Source organism: Emys orbicularis, chromosome 4 (genome assembly GCF_028017835.1).
Source record: "Emys orbicularis isolate rEmyOrb1 chromosome 4, rEmyOrb1.hap1, whole genome shotgun sequence".
Classification (NCBI taxonomy): Eukaryota; Metazoa; Chordata; order Testudines; family Emydidae; genus Emys; species Emys orbicularis.
This window is the reverse complement of record NC_088686.1, coordinates 44,492,909-44,512,304: the sequence shown is the minus strand read 5'-3', so window position 1 is coordinate 44,512,304 and position 19,396 is coordinate 44,492,909. Positions and strand designations below refer to the sequence as shown.

Sequence of the window (19,396 nt, the reverse complement as noted above, 5' to 3'; positions counted from 1 at the left end):
TCAGAATGAAGTGAGTCTCTTTCAGTCAGACGCTGAGGAAGATCTGCTCTCCCTTGGGCTTTGTCACTGTGGCTGGTGAGAGAGACAGAGAGAGAGACACACACACACACACACACACACACTCTGCTGCAAAGCCCCATAGAGCCAGGGTGATACTGCTGGCACCAGCAGGATCTCTTAGAGGTGGTTGGCGGCTAATGTAACAGCACACAGTGGAGTCAGCGAGGCGTTAGCATGCCCTCAGCATCACTGCCCTCAGCACCAGAGTTTCCAAGAAACCTGGTTGGGCGGGGGTTACTCTTCACAAGCCAAGGGGCAGGGGAGCTCAATGGACATGGAACAGGCAGAGGACTCTGAGTTTGAAGCCTCTCTCTGGGCCTGTCCCGTGTCTGCAGAAGCTGATACAGTACTGGGATGGAATGGAGGAATCAGAAGGGAAGCAGGAGTCATTTGCCTGCACAGCTTCAGGAAAGCATCCGCAAATGACACCCCAAGTGACTCCTTTCAGTCCTCAGCACAGGGCAGGATTGAAGCAGATGACCCAGGGCCTATCCTAATAAGAGTTAGGTGCCTGAGGTTTCCGAACAAATCAACCTCTCTCCTGCCTCAGGTCCCCTGGTGACCTGTTAGACTTGGGGTGAATCTGTGTGCCTGGCAGATGGGCAGGGCCGGCTCCAGGCACCAGCGCAGGAAGCAGGTGCTTGGCGCAGCCAATGAAAAGGGGCGGCACGTCCAGGTCTTCGGCAGCAATTTGGCGGTGGGTCCCTCAGTCCGGCTGCTGAATTGCCGCCGAAGAATGAAGTGGCGCGGTAGGGCAGCCGCTGAAGTGCTGCCGATCGCGGCTTCTTCTTTTTTTTTTTCTCTTCGCTGCTCGGGGTGGAAAAAAGCTGGAGCCAGCCCTGCAGATGGGCACCCACCATTCTCCAAGAACCCCACTAAGAGATCACTCACTGGTCAGGAGATTTTGGGACCACTCAATCAGTCTTTGGGAGGAGACACCCAGCTGTGTTGGGGCAATTCACACAAACCACCCGCTTGGCTCAGTCCCCACCTCTGCCAGGGCTTCTCTCAAACTCCCCTGGTTTTGGAGGGACTCTAGTGCTTCTGAAACAGCTCATCTCACCCCCATGGGATCGCCGAGGCTAGCAAATGAAAAGCCCTATCCCACCACCCAGGGAGCCAGTGCCTGAGTGGATCCCTGGTGTGAGGGGCAGACAGCCTGCCCAACTCACTAGATGGCACAGAAAATTCCCAGGCAATCCCACCATCCAGGAAACGAGAGGAAAGATTTCAGCAGCCCTGGTCACTGAAACAACTCACAACCTGAAGCCAGCTCTCCTGGCTGCCGCATGAGTGAAAGGAGAGAGTGGGATGAAATTAGGTGATGAAAAGCAGCCCCAAGACTGGATGCCAATGAAAGCAGCAAGCTGGGCCTGACTGGGAGCGAGACTGTGAGGCCTGTCTGCGGCTCTGACTGAAATCCGTTCTCCCCCCACCCAGAATGGGAGGAGTAGGGTGGAGATGAGGTTCCCCCCTCCCAGGGGAGGGAGTGGGGGTGTGTGTGTGAGGTCAGCCCCCACAGAAGATGAAATAGCTCCTGATTAGGAGAGTGAGACATTCTTCTGAGCACAGGGAGAAGCCATGGCCCGAGTCTGTAGGGCCTGTTGAGACAGGAGGAGGAGCCCAGGCAGGGAGGAGGCTGGAGTCCTGGGATACTCACAGATGCGGAAGCCAGATTTGGGGTCATGGTTCTGGCCCCCCTGGCTGTACAGGGTGGTGGTGTCCCCTTTCTCACAGCTGTTGTAGCAGCGGCCGCTCTGGCATGTCTGTTTGCAGATTGTGGGGGTGAAGACAATCTTTATCTTTCGGATTTTCTCTGTCAGGTTGGCCCCTGTGAAGGAAAAGGCCAGTGCAGAATGGAAGCAGCACAGCCAAGCCCCAGGAGCATCTGCACCGTAACTGCAGGACTTGCACATGGCAGGCCAGGCACCAGGGCAGCTGTGGCTGTGCACTGCTGCACACTCTCTCTGATTGGACCATTGCTCTGCTATAACTGTGGGGAGAGGGAGTCATTCTCTGCCCAGGCCTCTACATTGTTCTGTGATTCTGGCCATTGCTTCTTGGCCTTTTTCGGATTTAGCTAATGTCACTTTAGAAGCAGTATAAGCTAAACTGGGAAAAGGCCACTCATAATGGAATAAGAGTGTCCCCACAGGGGGTCATACCAGTACGGATGTACAGGTATAATTATACCGGTAAATTTCCCCATGTAGTCAAGCCCTAACTGTGGCATTTCCTGACTTCCAGACTTTCACCGTGCACTCTTCTCGTTTTCTTAACAGCGTTTTCTGTGAAGAATTTCCTAGGTGTTTGTTTTTAAAGTTAGAAAAAAAATAGTTAAACTATTCAAACCAGAAAAAGGAGCAGGCTCTCTCTCCAGGCCTGCCATGCTCTGCCAGCTGGCAACAAATGGGCAACAGCCAGCCCACAATCCGGAGGTATTTGGCTAGATGCCACCTGAACATTCTGTACCCCACATCTCAGGAGGCCCACAGGAGAGAGCCCCCATTTAGGAGCTGCAGAGGGCACTTTGAACCCTCCCTAGGTGTGTCAGGGTGGGGTTCTCTCCTGGCAATCTCATACAAGCTGTCTCTAGCAGCCTTGCCTCTCTGCACCTTACAAGGCCTATGGGGGCCAGCCAAGAGAAAACCACATGTAGGTTATACAAATCAGACATCCACAGCCAAATCAGGGGGCAGAGGATTGCTGCATCCCTGCTCTCTGATTATACTGAGAGAGAATTGACTCAGCCAATGTCCGGAGTGTGAAATTCTCATCCCAAGTTACTGTCTCTGGGAGCATTTATCATATTCCCCCAAGCCTTCTCTCTTCCTTACCATCTGCACTTTGCTCCCTCAGTCCATCCTTTTGCAATGGGGCTTCGCCAATCCCTGCAGCATTCGTACTTGCTTTCTCTCTCTCTTTAGAGCTGCAACACCATCCCAGGTTACTGCTGGCTCCAGAGCAGTGTGAGCAGCATTATGCCCCCTCTCGGTTCACACACATGCATGCACCCGTTATTGGTTTTTGTGCCCTTAGGAGTATAGGCTCCATTTGCTGATATCCTGTCACCCAAGCCATCTCCTGCACTTGCTGTTCGCCGCAGACTCCTCCTCCACCCCTAGGTTTCTCTCCGTGCTGCTTACTTCCCTCTCTTTGGGGTTGGACTTTCCACTCACTCTCTAGAGCTGAATCCCAGTGTATTGCCTGCAGCCCCTCCACTCTGTGAGGTGCTAGGCAGATGGTCTGAGCCTCCTGTGTATTTGTTACCCCTCTGATTATCATTTTGGTGTCATCAGCAAATGCAGCCCCTCCCAAGGAGGCCCTTGAGAGATACTGGCAGCCCAGTAGGTCTTACCCCAGAGAGACAGCGTATGCTCTTGATAGGCTGCGTGTGGTCCAGAGCTGGTCTGTTCATGCCCATTCCCATTGGGTAGAGCATTGGACGTTAGCTGAGTATTACCAGCTGGGTAGCGCCGGACAGTGCGTGAAGACCCAGTGTGTTGGGAGACCGGGGAGCCGATTCTTCCTTGAGTCCTATGGAAAATAATATTTACTACAATGACCATGCCACGCTCCTGCAGCTGCGCCCTGTGTGTTCTATATGAACCCGCACTGCTATGCTCGAAACCCCAGCCTCCTATCTGCCAGTCAGGGTGAGCAACGCCTGCTCTTCACCCCCTCCAGACCACTGCCCACCCTGCCATTTCACTGCAATGCTAGTGACCTCCCGGTGCCTCTCCTGATGCATCTTCCACAGGGCTTCCTGGCTCAGAACTCAGCATCTCATATCAGCCCGTCACCCTCCAGGATAATACAGAGTCCGGTTCTGTCACTAAACAAATGTTTGGATGCTAATTGGGCAGGCTGCACTCACCTTCCCTGGGAAACATCTCAGTATAAAGGCACCAAACCCAGGGGGCACAATGGCTTCTTTGCCCACTTCACATGCAGCCCACAGCATGCACTGGAAAATAGTCTTACACTCTGAAAAAAGCATGCAGCTGCTGTGAGTACCAGGGCATGAGGAAGGCTGCAGCCTGGACTGTAGTAGAGCTGAGGTTGCAGACTGAACTGAGCCTGATGGGCTGCAACAGTCAAAGAAATCCCCTTCCTGGGCACACAAGCACCCGGGCAGTCACACAAAGCCTGTTGCCCACATGGCCATGCTCAGAGATAACCCCCTTCCTTTCCTGGTGCACTCAGCTTGAATGCCATGAACACAGGGGACACCTGAAGTAGAGATGATGCTGGAACCATTCACCATGCCCCAACACCATACAGCCAGGTGATGAACCTGCTCAGAGTAATTAAGAAAGCCAGTCTGGGAAACGTGCAAGGAGAGGCAACAGCTGCTCCCAGCCTCTTATTCACTTTCCTCTCTGCCTGCAGTGCCAGCCCTATGCAGGTCCTTCTGTCTGCCTGCCTGCCTGTCTGTCCAATGCCCAGCAGAGGAATGGAAGACCATACCACAGCAACCAGATGGGCACCAGACATGAGACCCAGTTCCTCTCATCCCATGTGCTCCAGATAAACAGTTCTCTGGACCTAAGACCTGTGTGCCGGAGCGTCTGTGCAGAGGCACACATAGCACTATACGGCTCACTCACAGTAGCAGAGCAAATAAGCAACCCTGCCTCAGTAGGACTGTTGCAGGGAACAGATTCAGTCCTGTGGGATAATATGGGCTGTACTAGAGTTTAATCCAGCAGCCCAAGGGTTAGTTATCTTTGAGTCAGTCACACTTGCATATGCCAGCTCCTGCAAACAGACAAAAATGGCACATTGTTACAACCGATGTTCTAGCTTGCACCTGTTTTAAATTAATTGCTCTGGAGATAGCTATGCAGAAGAGCAGCCCAAAATCTGCTAGGAAGAACGGAGCTGCCTCTGGAGCTGGTCAGTCTGCTGCTTAGGCCAGCCTGATCTCTCTTCTGTCTTGTAAAAAAGGGAACCATTCCAATAAGGAATCCAAGTTGGGGCTAATATACAAACGCCTGCATCCGTTAGATCAGTGGTTCCCAAACTGGGGTTCGTGAACCCCTGGGGGTTCATGAAATGTTACAGGGGGTTCTTGGGGAAAAATTCCCTAATGGCAGACAGAGCTGTCTAGGGACCCCACACAGCACTGGGCCAGCAGCCCAGAGCCCCTGGACTTCCAAGAGCTAAGCAGATCAAAGCAAGCATATCTATCACACTGAGGAAATTTAAACTTCAAGACTCCTCATAAGAAATGGAAAGGGGGGTGGATATTTTTTGCTGGTTTTAAAATTAAATAGGCAGCTAGTATTGTTTTTAAAATTATTATGAAGAACAAGTTTAAGCTTTGTTGTAACGTGCGTTGTTTGCCTGGACTGCTCAAGCTCTGAATGCTTGTGTAGGAGGAACTCTCTGAGTTGGCTTCTTAAATACCTTCATGCTATTTCATATCTGATACTCCTTGATGAAACATAGGAGCCTTGTCTTATAACAGGCTTATTCAAAGTGATACAAGCTACGAAAGTGAGATCTTGGAAGAGTGTTTCCGTTTTCATAATGTAATAAAAATACTGTAATGATACATAATAATAATAAATAGTGTGTAATAAGCATGTCATAAAAACAAATTCCATATTTCCAAGATCACTGCTTTTATAGTTTATACTCAGGTAAAGGAGAAAATCTCTGGAAATATTCATTTTTAGGAGGGGGTTCGCGAGACTTGACATTTTAGTGAAAGGGGTTCACAGGTTGTTAAAGTTTGGGAACCACTGCGTTAGATGAATGGTACGGAGTCAGGTGAGGTGGCATCCTGGGGCATCTGCAGCCTGATCCCAGGAGGGGGTTTGCAGTCATACATGCCATTTGTGCAGCCTGGCTGGGTTATGCCAGTACGAATCTCTCACCCTCTGATAAATCATTCATGAAATAAAGCAATTCTCTCCTAGCACAAGGAAAGCCCTGAGCCTCTGGGAACCAGCTCCATCACTACAGTGGGGAGTGCCTATATCAGATGAGACCACGCTGATGGAAGAAAGTTCTATAGCTCCTCTTATCTACCCTTCTCACTCCAGACACAAGTGGCTCTATGTAAGTTCCTCTCACTATGGGAGCTTCCTTGGGGAACGAGTCCTCAACCCTATCTGAGTCCTGGGCACTGACGAGACCAGAGACTCAGCCAGGAGAGAAGCTGGACCAAGGAAATAAACAAAACACAGAGCCCATAAAAGTCATGAATGAGGGAAACTTTACAGGGAACAAACTCCCACTAGTGCATTTACTGCTTTGGGGGTAACTTTGTTCATGGGTTTTGGCATTTTGCAGAAGCCAAGCAAGGAGAGTACAAAGTTGCTCCCAACTTCCAAGGCCATGCTCCTTACTGCCCATCGCAGAGGCATTCTGGTCCCCAGCACAGAGCTTCTTGCGTTCAGCAGCTCTTGGGTTAACATCTCCCACCGCTCCTGTCACAACCCTTTGCTGTCATGCTGGCTCCTGGCTCCCCTCTGGTGACCAACAGCACCAACCGACCAGGAGCGTGCTGCCTTTGTCAGCATACGACTTGATTACAGTATATAAGTACCTTCATGGGGAGAAGATGCCAGGTACCAAAGGGTACTTACATTTATTGGAGAAAGGCATAACAAGAACCAATGGCTGGAAGCTGAAGCCAGACAAAGTTAGGAATAATAAGGCACAAAATTTTAAACAGTGACCAAACTGTTGTAAAGAAACTACCAAGGAAGTGACACATTCTGCATATTCTGTGTCTTCAAATCAATACCGAATGCCTTTCTGGAAGATATGTTTTAGTCAAACACAATTTATTTGGCTCAATATAGGAGTAACTTGGTGAAATTTGATGGCCTGTGATGTACAAGATGTCAGACTAGATGATCTAATGGTCCATTCTGGACTTAAACTCTATGAATCTATGAAGAAACAGATTTATTATAAAGCCAGAAGTCTGCAGGCCCAGATGGCGTTCGCCCAAGAGGGTTTTTTTTTTTTTTGCAGGAACTGGAGAATGAAGTGACTGAGTTGCTAATGAAAATATGCATTCTTTTGTTAAAATCAGCTTCTATACTGGGAGGGCTGATGACAAGTGTAGCAAATGCTGTACTGATCTTTAAAAAAAACCCACTAGGGGTGACCCAAGGAATTACAAACCAGTGAACTTTACGTCAGTACTTTGTAAACTGGCTGAGTCGGTAATTAAAAATAGATTTGTAAATTGCAGAGGTGGACATGATAGGGGAAAACGGCAGGGCCTCTGTAAAGAAAAGGCATGCCTCTCTAAGCTGCTAGAATTCCATGAGCATGTAAGCAAAAGAGTGGCTAACAGAGAGCTGGTTAACACAGTTTATCTGGACTTTCATAAAGACTTTGACAAAGTTCCTCACAAGAGGCCATTAAACTGAGTAGTCACAAAGTGAGAGGTTAAGGTTCTGTCACAGACCAGAAACTGGCTGACAGAGAACAGAGTCAGAATAATTGGTCAATTTTCAGCATGGCAAAGGCTTAACAGTGGGGTGCCCCGAGGTTCTATGCTGGGACTGTTGTTTAAATGTATTTATCAGTGATCTGGGAAAGGAAATGAACAAAGAGGCAGCAGCATTTGTAGATAACTCAGAATTACTTAGGTTATTCAAGACTACAGAGGATGGTGAGAAACTCCTCAGAGACCTCACAAAGGTAGATGAATGGGCAGCACCAGGGCAGATGGGGTTCAGTGTTGAGTAATGCAAATTAATGCAGATCAGAAGTAGTCATTTTAATTACTCACACACATTGCTGGGTTCTGAGTTAACTGTAACCATTCAGGAAGGAGACCAGGGCATCACTATAGCCAAGCCAATGAAAACCTCTGCTCAAAGTGTAGCTGTGGTCAAAAAGACACTGGGGTGCTTCAGGTCACTACCTGTGTAATGGAACCAGCTCCCTCTGGGCTGGTAAAGGCCAGCAGGGAGACAGTGGGCCCTTTGTTCACGGAGAATGTCAGTGCCAGGTGACCTCCAGGAGGCTCTGGTGAGACCTTAACGCAAGAAACCAACTCTTGATGCTAATAATCTTGCCTGCTATTGACAGGTATCTAATCTCTGAAGAAAGATTCTTGAGGATTCTTGTGGCAATATCTGCAATCTTCAGATTGCCCTGAGATGGTCTATCTGGGCTTAGACCTGGGTAAGGGACAGAACTGAACAAGTAGTGTTGGTCAATGATCTCCTCCTGGCTATGGATGAAGGCAGCACATCTGTGCTGATGCTATGAAGCCTGTGGCTGTGGTTGACAATGAGGTGTTGTTACCAAGGCTGTGGTCCTTAGCAAGAATAGATGGACTTGCTTTGAAGTGGTTTCATTTCAGAAGGACCCAGAGCATGATTAGGAGCAAATGCTCTCTTGTTTGTGTGCAAGAGGCCACTAGGAGGGTTCAGGAGGAGACATGGGTGACAGCATTCACAGTATGAGGAAATACCTAGCTGGGTGTCTCCATTTCAGCCCAAACCCCTGGGGGAAACAGATGACCAAAGCCTTGTCTACACTAGGTTCCCCTCCCCTGGTGTTAGTAATTTTGGGAGCCTCAGTGTTTTAAAAGCACAACATAGTTGACACAGTGGTAAAATGCCAACAGCCCTGAGAGTCTTGTCTACGCTACAGCTGTCAACATTGCTACCACTGGTGCAACTCACCAGAAGCGTCAATAATGGGAAATTTTAGGGAAAAAGACTAGAAAGAGACAAGGCCATTGCATCTTTCAGGACAGACAAAACCTCTAATGAATTTCTAAGGTAAAAATACAAAAAAAAAAATCTTTTAACAACAAATTTTAGGCCTTTTTCTTGAAGCAGCACAAAGGCCCACATCCAGATTTTATTTCCCTTTAAGTAGTTTAATGTGATTTTTTAAAGATTGTGAGTTTCCAGATCCACGAGGGGCTCCCAGCACTCGGGCTGAGCACTGCTAGGATCTGGTTTTCATAAATTTACATAAACAAATACAATTTGTTCTTTCCATGAGCACTGGGTGATGAAATATGAAGCCAAGTTGGGGTCCCGCAACATCCAGTCCCCACATCCAATGGCACAGTCAGCACTTCCCTTAACATCCAATCTAGGCTCGGCTTCTTGCCTCCATCTCATTTCATACAGAGAGCAACAGTGAAGTTGGGAGCCCTATGTGAGTACAGCGCTCAAGAAAGCTGCGGCCAACTAGACTCTCCCATGGTGAGGAGCAGCCAGTGGCATACAGACAGTAGAAGACCAGCCAGGACTGAGTCTATATCAAGACACCAACACGCTGGCCCTTCCAAGCAGTGTTTGTTCTTGCAATCTTTCCCTCAGCTGTTTTTTTTTGACCCATCTGCACAAATATGCATTTTCGCCATTCTTCTAGTGCTCCCCATCAGTCTCTCCCAGCATCTCCCATGAGAAATTCATACAGTCCTACCCAGCCCTGACCTCCCACAGAAGCCATGGCATGGCTAGCCTGCAGATCTCAGACGTTCTGCACACAGCTATGAATACCCCCAATTTGCTAACACAGCCCTTTTGGGAAAAGACCATCCAATGTTCCCACAGCTCTCAAAGGTGTCATTGAGATGAGGCCATGTGTTTCCAATAAGGCCAGCTGGCTGACAAGGGAAGAGCTGGATGCCATGTGACGGATATAACTTCCTGGGAGCCTCACACACAATGGCAAGAACTCTAAAAGCTTCTGCTGTATATATGGAAGCATCCAAAAGAAGGGACGCTCTGAGGTCTCATGAAGCAAGCATGACGACAGCCACTGCCTTGGTAATAGGTTCGTCGCAGAACAATTTCAGCCCTGGGCAGCAGGAGCTCTCTGGGTGGCAGCACCGAGGAGCAGGCCAGTGACATGAGCGAATAGAAATTACAGCTCCTGTACTTCAAAACATCCTGAGCACCTATCATCCTTGAGGGAGGAAGCACATGTGCCACAAGTAGGGGGTGGCCATGCTCTTTCCTCTGTCCGGCATCTGACCTCTTGTTTTGAGGGACAACTCTGGGGATTTTCAGAAACATCAATTTGTGTAGTTAAAAACACCCATATGAATGGACTTTTCGAAAAAAGAGATGAACGTTGCTATTAGGAATAAAAGTTGGTGAGATGTGCTCATCACATGGGGGCAGCACCTATCCTGCGAAAGGCAAATAGAAATGGAACAAGACGGCCTGCATGAAAAGTGATGGGGAAAAGGCAGCCAGCTAGGATCCTGTTTACAGAGAAGGATCTGTGTCCGCGCATGGCAGGGGGGATGTTGATTTTAAATTAAATTAATGGAGATATCCTATCTCCTAGAACTGGAAGGGACCTTGAAAGGTCATCAAGTCCAGCCCCCTGCCTTCACTAGCAGGACCAAGTACTGATTTTGCCCCAGATCCCTAAGTGTCCCCCTCAAGGATTGAACTCACAACCCTGGGTTTAGCAGGCCAATGCTCAAACCACTGAGCTATCCCTCCCCCCTTTGCTTTGAATTAACTTGTTTATTTGGTTCCATTATAGGCAGATGCGTTCCAGGATTTGTACATTAAGCTAGGTAACACGTCCGTCCGCTGCGGGAGTCACAAAAAGCAATCAGCAAGGAGTCTCTTTCCAGCTCTGTTTGCCAGTTCCAATCCAGCCCCCTGTCAGGCTCACTGGCTGGTTCAGGTTCAAGGTCGGGGAACAGGAAAGAGCTTTTCACCTTTAGAGCTCCAGCTACAATCTAGCCCCAGGCCAGGGGGCTGACTGGCTCAGAGAGGTTGAGGAATAGAACCTTTCATCTGGAGTTCAGCTGTTTAAATGCAGCCTGAGTCTGTAGTGGCTAGAAATCATCACCCTCTTGCAGCCACTTGGTGTCACTGGATACGTGACAGGAGTTGAGTCTCAGTCCAGTTCCCAGTGGTCCGAATCACAAAAACCACATTCCCCCCTCCCCGCCCCCCCTTGCTGAATGTCCCAGCCGTGAGACTAAGGGCTGAAAATAGTGACATACCCTCTCGCTGCTAGCTGGGGCTGCTTTGGGCCAGAGTAGGGGTTGAGAGGCAATTGCGGAGCTTGTGCAACCACTGTCCATGCCCACACCTGTTCAAGGGACAGGCCTGAAAGCTTAGGAGGATGGGACAACCCCAGGGATTATGCAGTGAGACAGTGAAAGCCCCAGGGCTTTAGCCTCATGCAATCCTTCAGAATCCCTCAGCACTGTGTTATTCATTTCCACACTTCCAGCCAGGCACATGGCCAGCACAGCTCTTTGCAGCTTGGAGCCTCTGCCTAGAGGCAATGGTCTCTTCCTTTACAAAATGGGACTGGCTGCCAAGCAGCTGGTTTCCCTGTTCTTCATCTGTCAGGGCTGCTGACAGCACTCTCCATTCAGGCCCAGCATGTGTGACAGAAACAGCACGCAGCCTCCTGGGACAGCCTCCCTCCTTCTGAGTTGTTTTAGGGAACCCATCACAGCGATATCTGAGCACCTGGCTAATGTTTGCAGTGTTATTATGGGAAGGCGGGGTCAACGTGGCAATGGCATTCTGCTCTGAAGGTGCTGATGTTTGTGCTCATCCTGATCTCTCCTGGGATCCAGATCCAATGGCCAGTTGCTGACAAAGCTAAGTCTCCTGTACACAGGAGTTTCACTCCTAAGGGTGATGGCTTCACTGCACCAGTGGAATGTGGCTGTCACTGCAGGAAATAAAAACACAGGGAGAGCTGGTCTCTCGGGTATTCTATAGAGGTTCTTATTCCATCTTGTCACTGTAGCCTCTGAGCACCTTCCTGGATATACTGCATTAAGTGAGGTGGCTAACATCTATATTGGTTCGCTCTCTCGCCCTCTCCCAAGAGGAGAATTGTGTATGAAGTAGTGTTTTGTTTTGGTAGGGTTTTGCTGGTGGTCATTTCCCTTTCCTTAGGTACATGCTGCTCTGTGTTTATATTAGAGAAGGCAGGTCAAAGAAGTGTGCCTTACACTTGGAGAGCAAAGAGGTGAGGTTTGTGATGGTCCTTGGTTCCTGGGGAGTTTGTTCCAGTCTTGGACCAGCCCCTGAGAAAGCTCTGTCTCCTGCATAGACAAGGCAACTTGGATCCATCCCATGAAAAGTTTTAAGGTTGAGGACTGAACCCCTGAATCTGACCCTCCATTCTGCGGCAAGCCAGCACAGAGAGCGGAGTATTGCGTTGATACGCTCCTGGAGGCTGGTGTTGCTGAGCAGTCAGGCTGCTACTTTCTGAACTAATTACAGCTCTTTTAAAGGTCAGCAATTTTATCACAAGATATAGGGAATTACAAGACCAAGCCTAGACCACCAAAACTAAGTCTGCATCTGACAGAAGGTGGCCTAGTCTTCTCAACAACTGGAGATAGAAGAGGGCATTTTTCATGACCACAGCTATTTGGGTATCCAGAAGCTGTGAGGAATCCAGGTGGACACGAGGCTGTGGCCTATCTTAATAGTCTGAGGGTAGATGCCCTCAGTGGGGCAATGTTATAGAGGTGGAAAATTCCTCCAAGTGCTTCCCCTCTCCCCACCACATCAGTGTGACACAGGCATACACAAGTGTCCAACCAGCTTCTTCAATATTTCACCGGCAGGGGTCTCTGCTGAAAGCTAAGAACTAGCTGATTGTCATGGGTATTGCGAGATGTTTGCACAGGAAATAACTGTAGAGTTACATAACATGTGGGATATTGGGGTTCAAAACTGTTGAAGCAAAACTTGTCTCCTGAGTGAGACAGGTCTCAGGGCTAATTCAATCTACGTTGAGAGCGGTGAACATCTGTGGAGACAACACTTTGTTTACAGTCTGAGCCTGGTGGAGGCTTGAGGATTTACAGAGACAAAAGAACTCCAAGAAAAGTCTCTGAAATAGGGCACCCCCTGGGGTAAGAGACAATAGTCTGTAACTATGTAAGAGATGAAGTAAGAGCACAAGTTATTAGCCACTACAGAAGAGAGAGTCTGCCGGAGGGAGCCTCATAAAAGGTGGACCCCAGCTTTCCAAACTGGACAAGCGCTGTAAGAACTAACCACTGGGAGAGAAATACCTTATCAGATAGGGAAGTAACTTGTTAACAAGCATAGGCTACAGATTGCATTTTGTTTTTCTTTTACTTGTAACCTTGTGTTTCTAAATCCTTATTCTTGTTTTTGTTTGAATCCCTGTCTCAAGCCCTGTTAAGTAAACATCCATTTAGTTTTACTATAGACACCTCTAAGTGCCTTGAGGTAAGGAGTGTTGAACTGAGGTGAAAACAGGGAACTGGGGCTCACTGCTTCCCTGGAGGCAGCGAAACGGTGACCATTGGAGGTATCCAGAAGATAAGTGATTGGGCACTCGAGTGTAAAAAAGTAGGGTGTGTAATTTGCTAGCCTGCATTGGAAAAGAGCAGGCTTATGGAGCCCAGAGTAGAGCACTTGTGTTGCCAGCAGCCAGTAAGTGGGGAGGGCTTCCCCTGGGGGCACAGACAAGGCTCTCTCACACTGTAAGCAAGTGGCAGTGACTCACCCCAGGCACTGTGGGTCAAAGTATCACAATCACCTCTGTCTTTCATGGATTCAGCTTCCATCCAGCTCTTCATTCACTTGATGATCTAGGCCAGGCCTTTGGAGAGCTCGTATGAAGGTTTGTAGAGCCAAGTACCACATGGGTATTGCTGGCATTTTAGTCCATGTTGCCTCACCATCTACCTAATCAGCACCTAAACAAGAGCAGCAAGCAGAACCAGCAAGAGGTACTGAGTGGGGAGACTGGTTACTGGACAGCACGGGGAGAAAGTATTAACCACACATGGGATCAGCACTCTGCAGTCAGTATGACAGTGAACACTCAACTGGCTCCTTCAGTTCAGATAGATCTGTCAAGGCCAAGGACCACAGACCCCCACACAAGACCACTGCCTGTTGATGGGCCATGTGGCCTTCCCCACACAGGGCCACAGCGTAAGGACCTTCTAAAAAGACACCCCACTAATGTACTGGTAATTTCATCCTGGCTTCTTCAGGCCAGAGTCTGTGCAAACAGCTCCAAGAGAGCAGCCCTGAGCCAGGACAGTGGCTGAGTCACACTCAGCTCCTGACAATCTGCCAGAACAACAGGCAGATTCACCTCTGTCTTATAACACCAACATCCTCCTCAGTATCAGCCCTGTCCATCTGCCCATCCCTTCAGCCAGAACACTCCCAGCTCCACGCTGCAGGGGGTGAGCCAGGGAATCACTTCCCTCTCTGTAATGCTTCGCAGCCTCTGATTTTCCACTAAAGCACCAGAGCAGTACGGACAGCTCTCATCACAGCAACGTCCACGTCTACAGGGACCGAAGGGAGCTGCTAGTCTTGGAAAGCCTCAAGCTGCTCACAGACCAGAAACTTCCCCTTTCTCAGACTCTGAATCGATCCGGATGCAGCAGCAAAATGAGGCCAGACACTCAGGGTAGGCTCTCCTCAGCCTCCCCCCAGGACTCAGCTCGCTCTGAGGGTGCAGAAAGGTGGGTAGGGACCTCGGCCTACAAGGTCTCACCCTTTCCCATTGGCTCAAGGCTCATTACCAAAATCCCATGTTTTTTACCTCTGGAAACCGTAGCGTATGGTTTTTCTCAGTACTGGGGCAAACTGGTACCTTGTTAAGAAGCTGCCATTACCATGTATGAACAGTGGATCCAGCTGCTGGTCCCAGAGCTCTAGTAAGACTTTTACTGACTTTACAGGACACAAGCGTTCATCTGCACATTCCTTCAATACCACTTAAGCCTCCCTTCTCTTCTGGTCCAATTTTGAGACTCTTAAGTGCAGGCACACTGCTCCTGTAGATAGACTCATAGAAACGTAGGGCTGAAAGGGACCTCAAGAAGTCATCAAAACCAGCCCCCTGCACTGTGGCAAGACCAACTAATCCTAGACTGTCCCTGGTAGGGGTTTGTTCAGCCTGTTTTCAAAAACCTCTGAATCTCCATCACTGGATTCCACAACCTCCCTTGGAAGTCTATTCCAGAGTTTAACTACACTTATAAATAGAACGTTTTTTCCTAATCTCTAACCTAAATGTCCCTTGTTACAGATTAAGTCCATTATGTCTTGTCCTACCACCAGTAGACATGGAGAACAATGGATCACCATCCTCTTTATAACAGCCCTTAACATATTTGAAGACTTATCAGGTCCCTCCATCAGTCTTCTTTTCTCAAAACTAAACACGCCCAGATTTTTTTAAACTTCCCTCATAGGTCAAGTTTCTAAATCTCTTATTTTTATTGCTCTCCTCTGGACTCTCTCCTATTTGTGGCACCCAGAACTGGACATCGTACTCCAGCTGAGGCCTCACCAGTGCCAAGGAGAGCAGGACAATTACCTTCCACATACAACACTCCTGTTAATGCACCCCAGAATGATATTCGTTTTTTTCACAACTGTATCATATTGTTGACTCATATTCAATTTGTGATCCACTGTAACCCCCAGATCCCTTTAAGCAGTATGACCATATGACCACCTAGCTAGTTATTCCCCATTTTGTAGCTGTGCATTTGATTTTTCCTTCCTAAGTGAAGTACTTTGCACTTGTCTTTACTGAATTTAATCTTGTTGAATTCAGACCAATTCTCGAATTTGTCAAGATCATTTTGAGTTCTAATCCTGTCCTCTAAAGTGCTTGCAACCCCTTTCAGCTTAGCGTCATTCTGCAAATTTCATAAGCACACTCTCCACTCCACCATCCAAATCATTAATATATTGAATAGACCCAGTACTGACCTCTGCAGGACCCCACCAGATACGCCCCCCAAGTCTGACAGCAAACCATTGATAACTACTCTTTGAGTACAGTCTTTCAACCAGTTGTGCGCCCACCTTATAGTAATTTCATCTGCACCACATTTTCCTAGTTTGCTTATGAGAATGTCATGCGGGACCGTGTCAAAAGTCTTACTGAAATCAAGATATATCACAACTGCTGCTTCCCTCCCATCCACTAAGTTAGGAACCCTGACAAAGAAGTAAATTAGGTTGGTTTGGCATGATTTGTTTGTGACAAATCCATGTTGGCTATTGCTTATCACCTTGTTATCCTCCAGGTGCTTACAACTTGATTGTTAATTTGTTCCAGTTTCTTTCCAGGTATCAAAGTTAGGCTGACTGGTCTATAATTCCCCAGGTCCTCTCTGTTCCTCTTTTTAAAGGTAGGTACTATGTTTCCCCTTCTCCAGTCTTCTGGGACCCACCTATCCTCCAGGAGTTCTCAGAGATAGTTGCTAATGGTTTTGAGATTGCTTCAGCTAGTTCTTTAAACAGCTTCATATGAATTTAATCAGGCCTTGCTGATTTGAATATGTCTAACTTATCTAAATCGTCTTTAATGTGTTCCTTCCTGATTTTGGTTTGCATTCCTTTCCCCTTCTTGTTAATATTAATTGCATTTAGTATCTGGTCACCATTAACCTTTTTAGTGAAGACTGAAGCAAAATAGGCATTAAACACCTCAGCATAGCTGTACCGTTATGTTCCATGCCTGCTGGGACCTGTCTGTGGCTGACAATGGCACCAGCTCACTCACTCACTCACTCTAAAAGCACCAAAAAAGGCAACAACAAATGTCTCCCTAAATAAAATGGCCTCCCTCCCACAGCTGCAGACCCATGACAAAGTGAGAGAAATCCTGTGTGAGAACGTATTGGGTTCGATGGAAGGCTATTTACTTTGTATATTTTGACATGTGATGTTGATATTTTGTTTTAATGGTTACAAAGCTTTTACTTTTTGAAATCAATATCTACCACTATTAAATAATTATTGAGTGACCTGCTCTGTTGTCTGATCCCCACCCCATAATTTTCTGCAACTGTGAAAATTTAAATAGATAAAATAGAAAAAAAATTAGAAATAAAAATCGGTATTATCTGTTGAAATTATGTTTAAAAAATCAAATTCTGTCAAGCCTAAACATAAACAAGCAAACAAAAACCTGCTAATCTACATATTTCTCCCACAGGCTGAAAAGGAAGAAAGAGAACCTGTGACTAAGTTTCCTTTGTTCTCTGGCTGGCTGCTCCACTAGTGAGCAAAGGAGCTGATCCCATAGCAGAAACCCAGCTTCCTCAGTAGGGGAGCAACACTTGCGTGGCATGAAGGTGGCACAGGAAGGGGATTCAAGAACATGGCACACAGCTGTTACTGCCAGGAGGAAGGATTTGCCTTTGTTTCTAACTGGTTCTACTGGATATTGGGGCTGATCCACAGGATGGGCAGAACTGTGACCCCCCCCTGAAGACAAAACACAAGGACATCTGAAATCTGCTTGACCCAACAGGCAAAGTGCAGTCCAAATGCTGCCAATGGGGTTCACAACACAGTCCTCAGCCATCCTCAGCTCCAGTACAGAGCTGGTAGAGACATCAGGCCAGGCTGTTCAGTTACAGCTTGTCTACACACACAAGCTGTACTGCTTTAGCTACACTGGCATAGTTAAAGCAGGACAGCCCCCTAGTGTGGACACAGTTATAATGATACAAAGGTGTTTTATACCAGTATAGCTATCCCCATAGGGGAATGGGAATAATTTATACTGGCATAAGGCACCTTTATACCAATATAACAGCGTCCACACAAGGGGTTGTGCCCATATAACTACTTTGATAAAAATAAATCACCCCATCTGAAATCGTTATTCTGGTACAAAAACTGTGTAAACCAGCTTTAAGAGTGGCCCTTGGTTTATGCTACAATGCCAGCGCAGCTCTTGGATGGGCAAAGAACACTAGGCCTAAGCCAAATGTGGGCTCCTAGTGAAGCCAGCACTTTAAACTCCCCAAGCGTAGGCATGGCTCCTGACTACACTTCTGAGCAAGCACATGCCCTAATGAGAAACTTCACAGCGCAGCATGCAAGAGGGGCCCAACCTGGCAGGCACTGGAGAAAGGAAACAGATTGAGTACAAAGACATGACGGAAGCAAAGACCGCATGAACCCAATGCGCACAGGCCTTCTGCAGACAAACACAGCAGGCTGACCATCCCATTCCAGAGACCCCGTCTGCCAGAGTGCGATCCGATGACAGTGGGCTGGGGACCCAATCCCGCCCTGCTGAAAACATACTCCATAGGCGAGGCCTTAACCAGAGGAAATGCTCCCGTTGGGTTCACGGGAGAGGGTCACTCATCTCCATGTCACACAGAGACAAAACAAGCACATTTAGTCACATTTGCATCTTGTTCACTAGCAACACCCATCCCCTCCATTGGGCTCCCCAGCTTCAAAGCACTGAACAAACAGATCAGCCGATTCATCTTCACACCCACACACCCCCTTGGGAGGCAGGGAAATAAGTAACATCCCCGAGAGCGGGTCTCCATTTGCAAACTGCAGGAGGGGCAGAAAGAGGCTGCTGCTCCACAAACATGGGGGGGGGGGGGGAGAGTGCGGGAGAGAGGGAGTGGCTTCTCTTCTGCCCTGAATCTAGGAAAGTAAAGTAGAAATGCTGGGAAATCTCCTGATCTTCCTAAAAATGCTGCAGATTGAAGAGGACTTTGGGTGTTTTAATTTAAAATGACATTCCCCAATAGAGTTTCATTTGCAGTTTGAAGCTCAGAGGGAACCTGGCCTTTGGATCCATGAGCTCTGCTTTAATTAGGTTTCCTCTTACTCCCCCTGATGTGCTGTTGCCCCAACCTTGGTTTATGGGCCATTACAGCCGTGCTGGGGAATCACACTATGTTCTTCTCAGGTTTCCAAGTCTCGGCATTGCTGGGATTCTGGGAACAAGCCTCCTGGGGATTCTGCTCTGTTATCAACGCCAGCTCCATCCTTCCAGTCACTCATTAGCGGGGGGATTAGAGCCAGAGTTTGGGCCAAGAACACATCCGTGTCTGTTTGCATTCTACCTGATAGCCCCTTGGCTGAAGGAATGGGTAGTTTCTCCAAGGAGAAGATTCCCGCATCACAAAGTTGCACTTGCTCCTTTCCCTGCCAGGGGGCCCTCAATATTTATCTTAGGGACCAGCAGGGCTGGGAACAGCATCACCCAGGGTGAAGGGAGCTAAACCGAGCACTAGGATTGCATCTGTGCTTGCAAAAGTTGGGCCTGTAATTTCCCTGCAGTGCAGTTCCAGCAGTGCTAGCTCCAGGGTAGATAGGGCTCAGGTGTTTTCATCACAATGCCTTCAAACCCTGCTCAGAGCCACAAGGAAGAGTTGTAAATGCCCCTTAGCAATTGGACAATAAGTATGCACCCTTGCCAGGGCTAGGGGCAATCTAGTGCTCAGTGGTTACTCCCCTCAGCTATTTACAAATGCTTAGTATGTCCCGTCCCCCCCCAATGCCCTACGGCCATCCCTTAAGTCAGCTACACAGATTTTGCGCTATTGATCTTTCCC

The 19,396-nt window shown here is 48.1% G+C and overlaps 1 protein-coding gene across 1 annotated transcript in view; it reads right to left on the bottom strand.

Moving 5' to 3' along the window:
* Positions 1-19,396, bottom strand: part of LTBP2 (latent transforming growth factor beta binding protein 2) — a 113,721-nt gene that overhangs the window by 60,711 nt on the left and 33,614 nt on the right. The window contains exons 4-5 of the mRNA XM_065404166.1: positions 3,419-3,597; positions 1,721-1,891 (exon numbers count right to left, since the gene is read on the bottom strand). Of these exons, the coding sequence (XP_065260238.1) occupies positions 1,721-1,891; positions 3,419-3,597 (350 nt within the window). The remainder of the gene's footprint in view (positions 1-1,720; positions 1,892-3,418; positions 3,598-19,396) is intronic.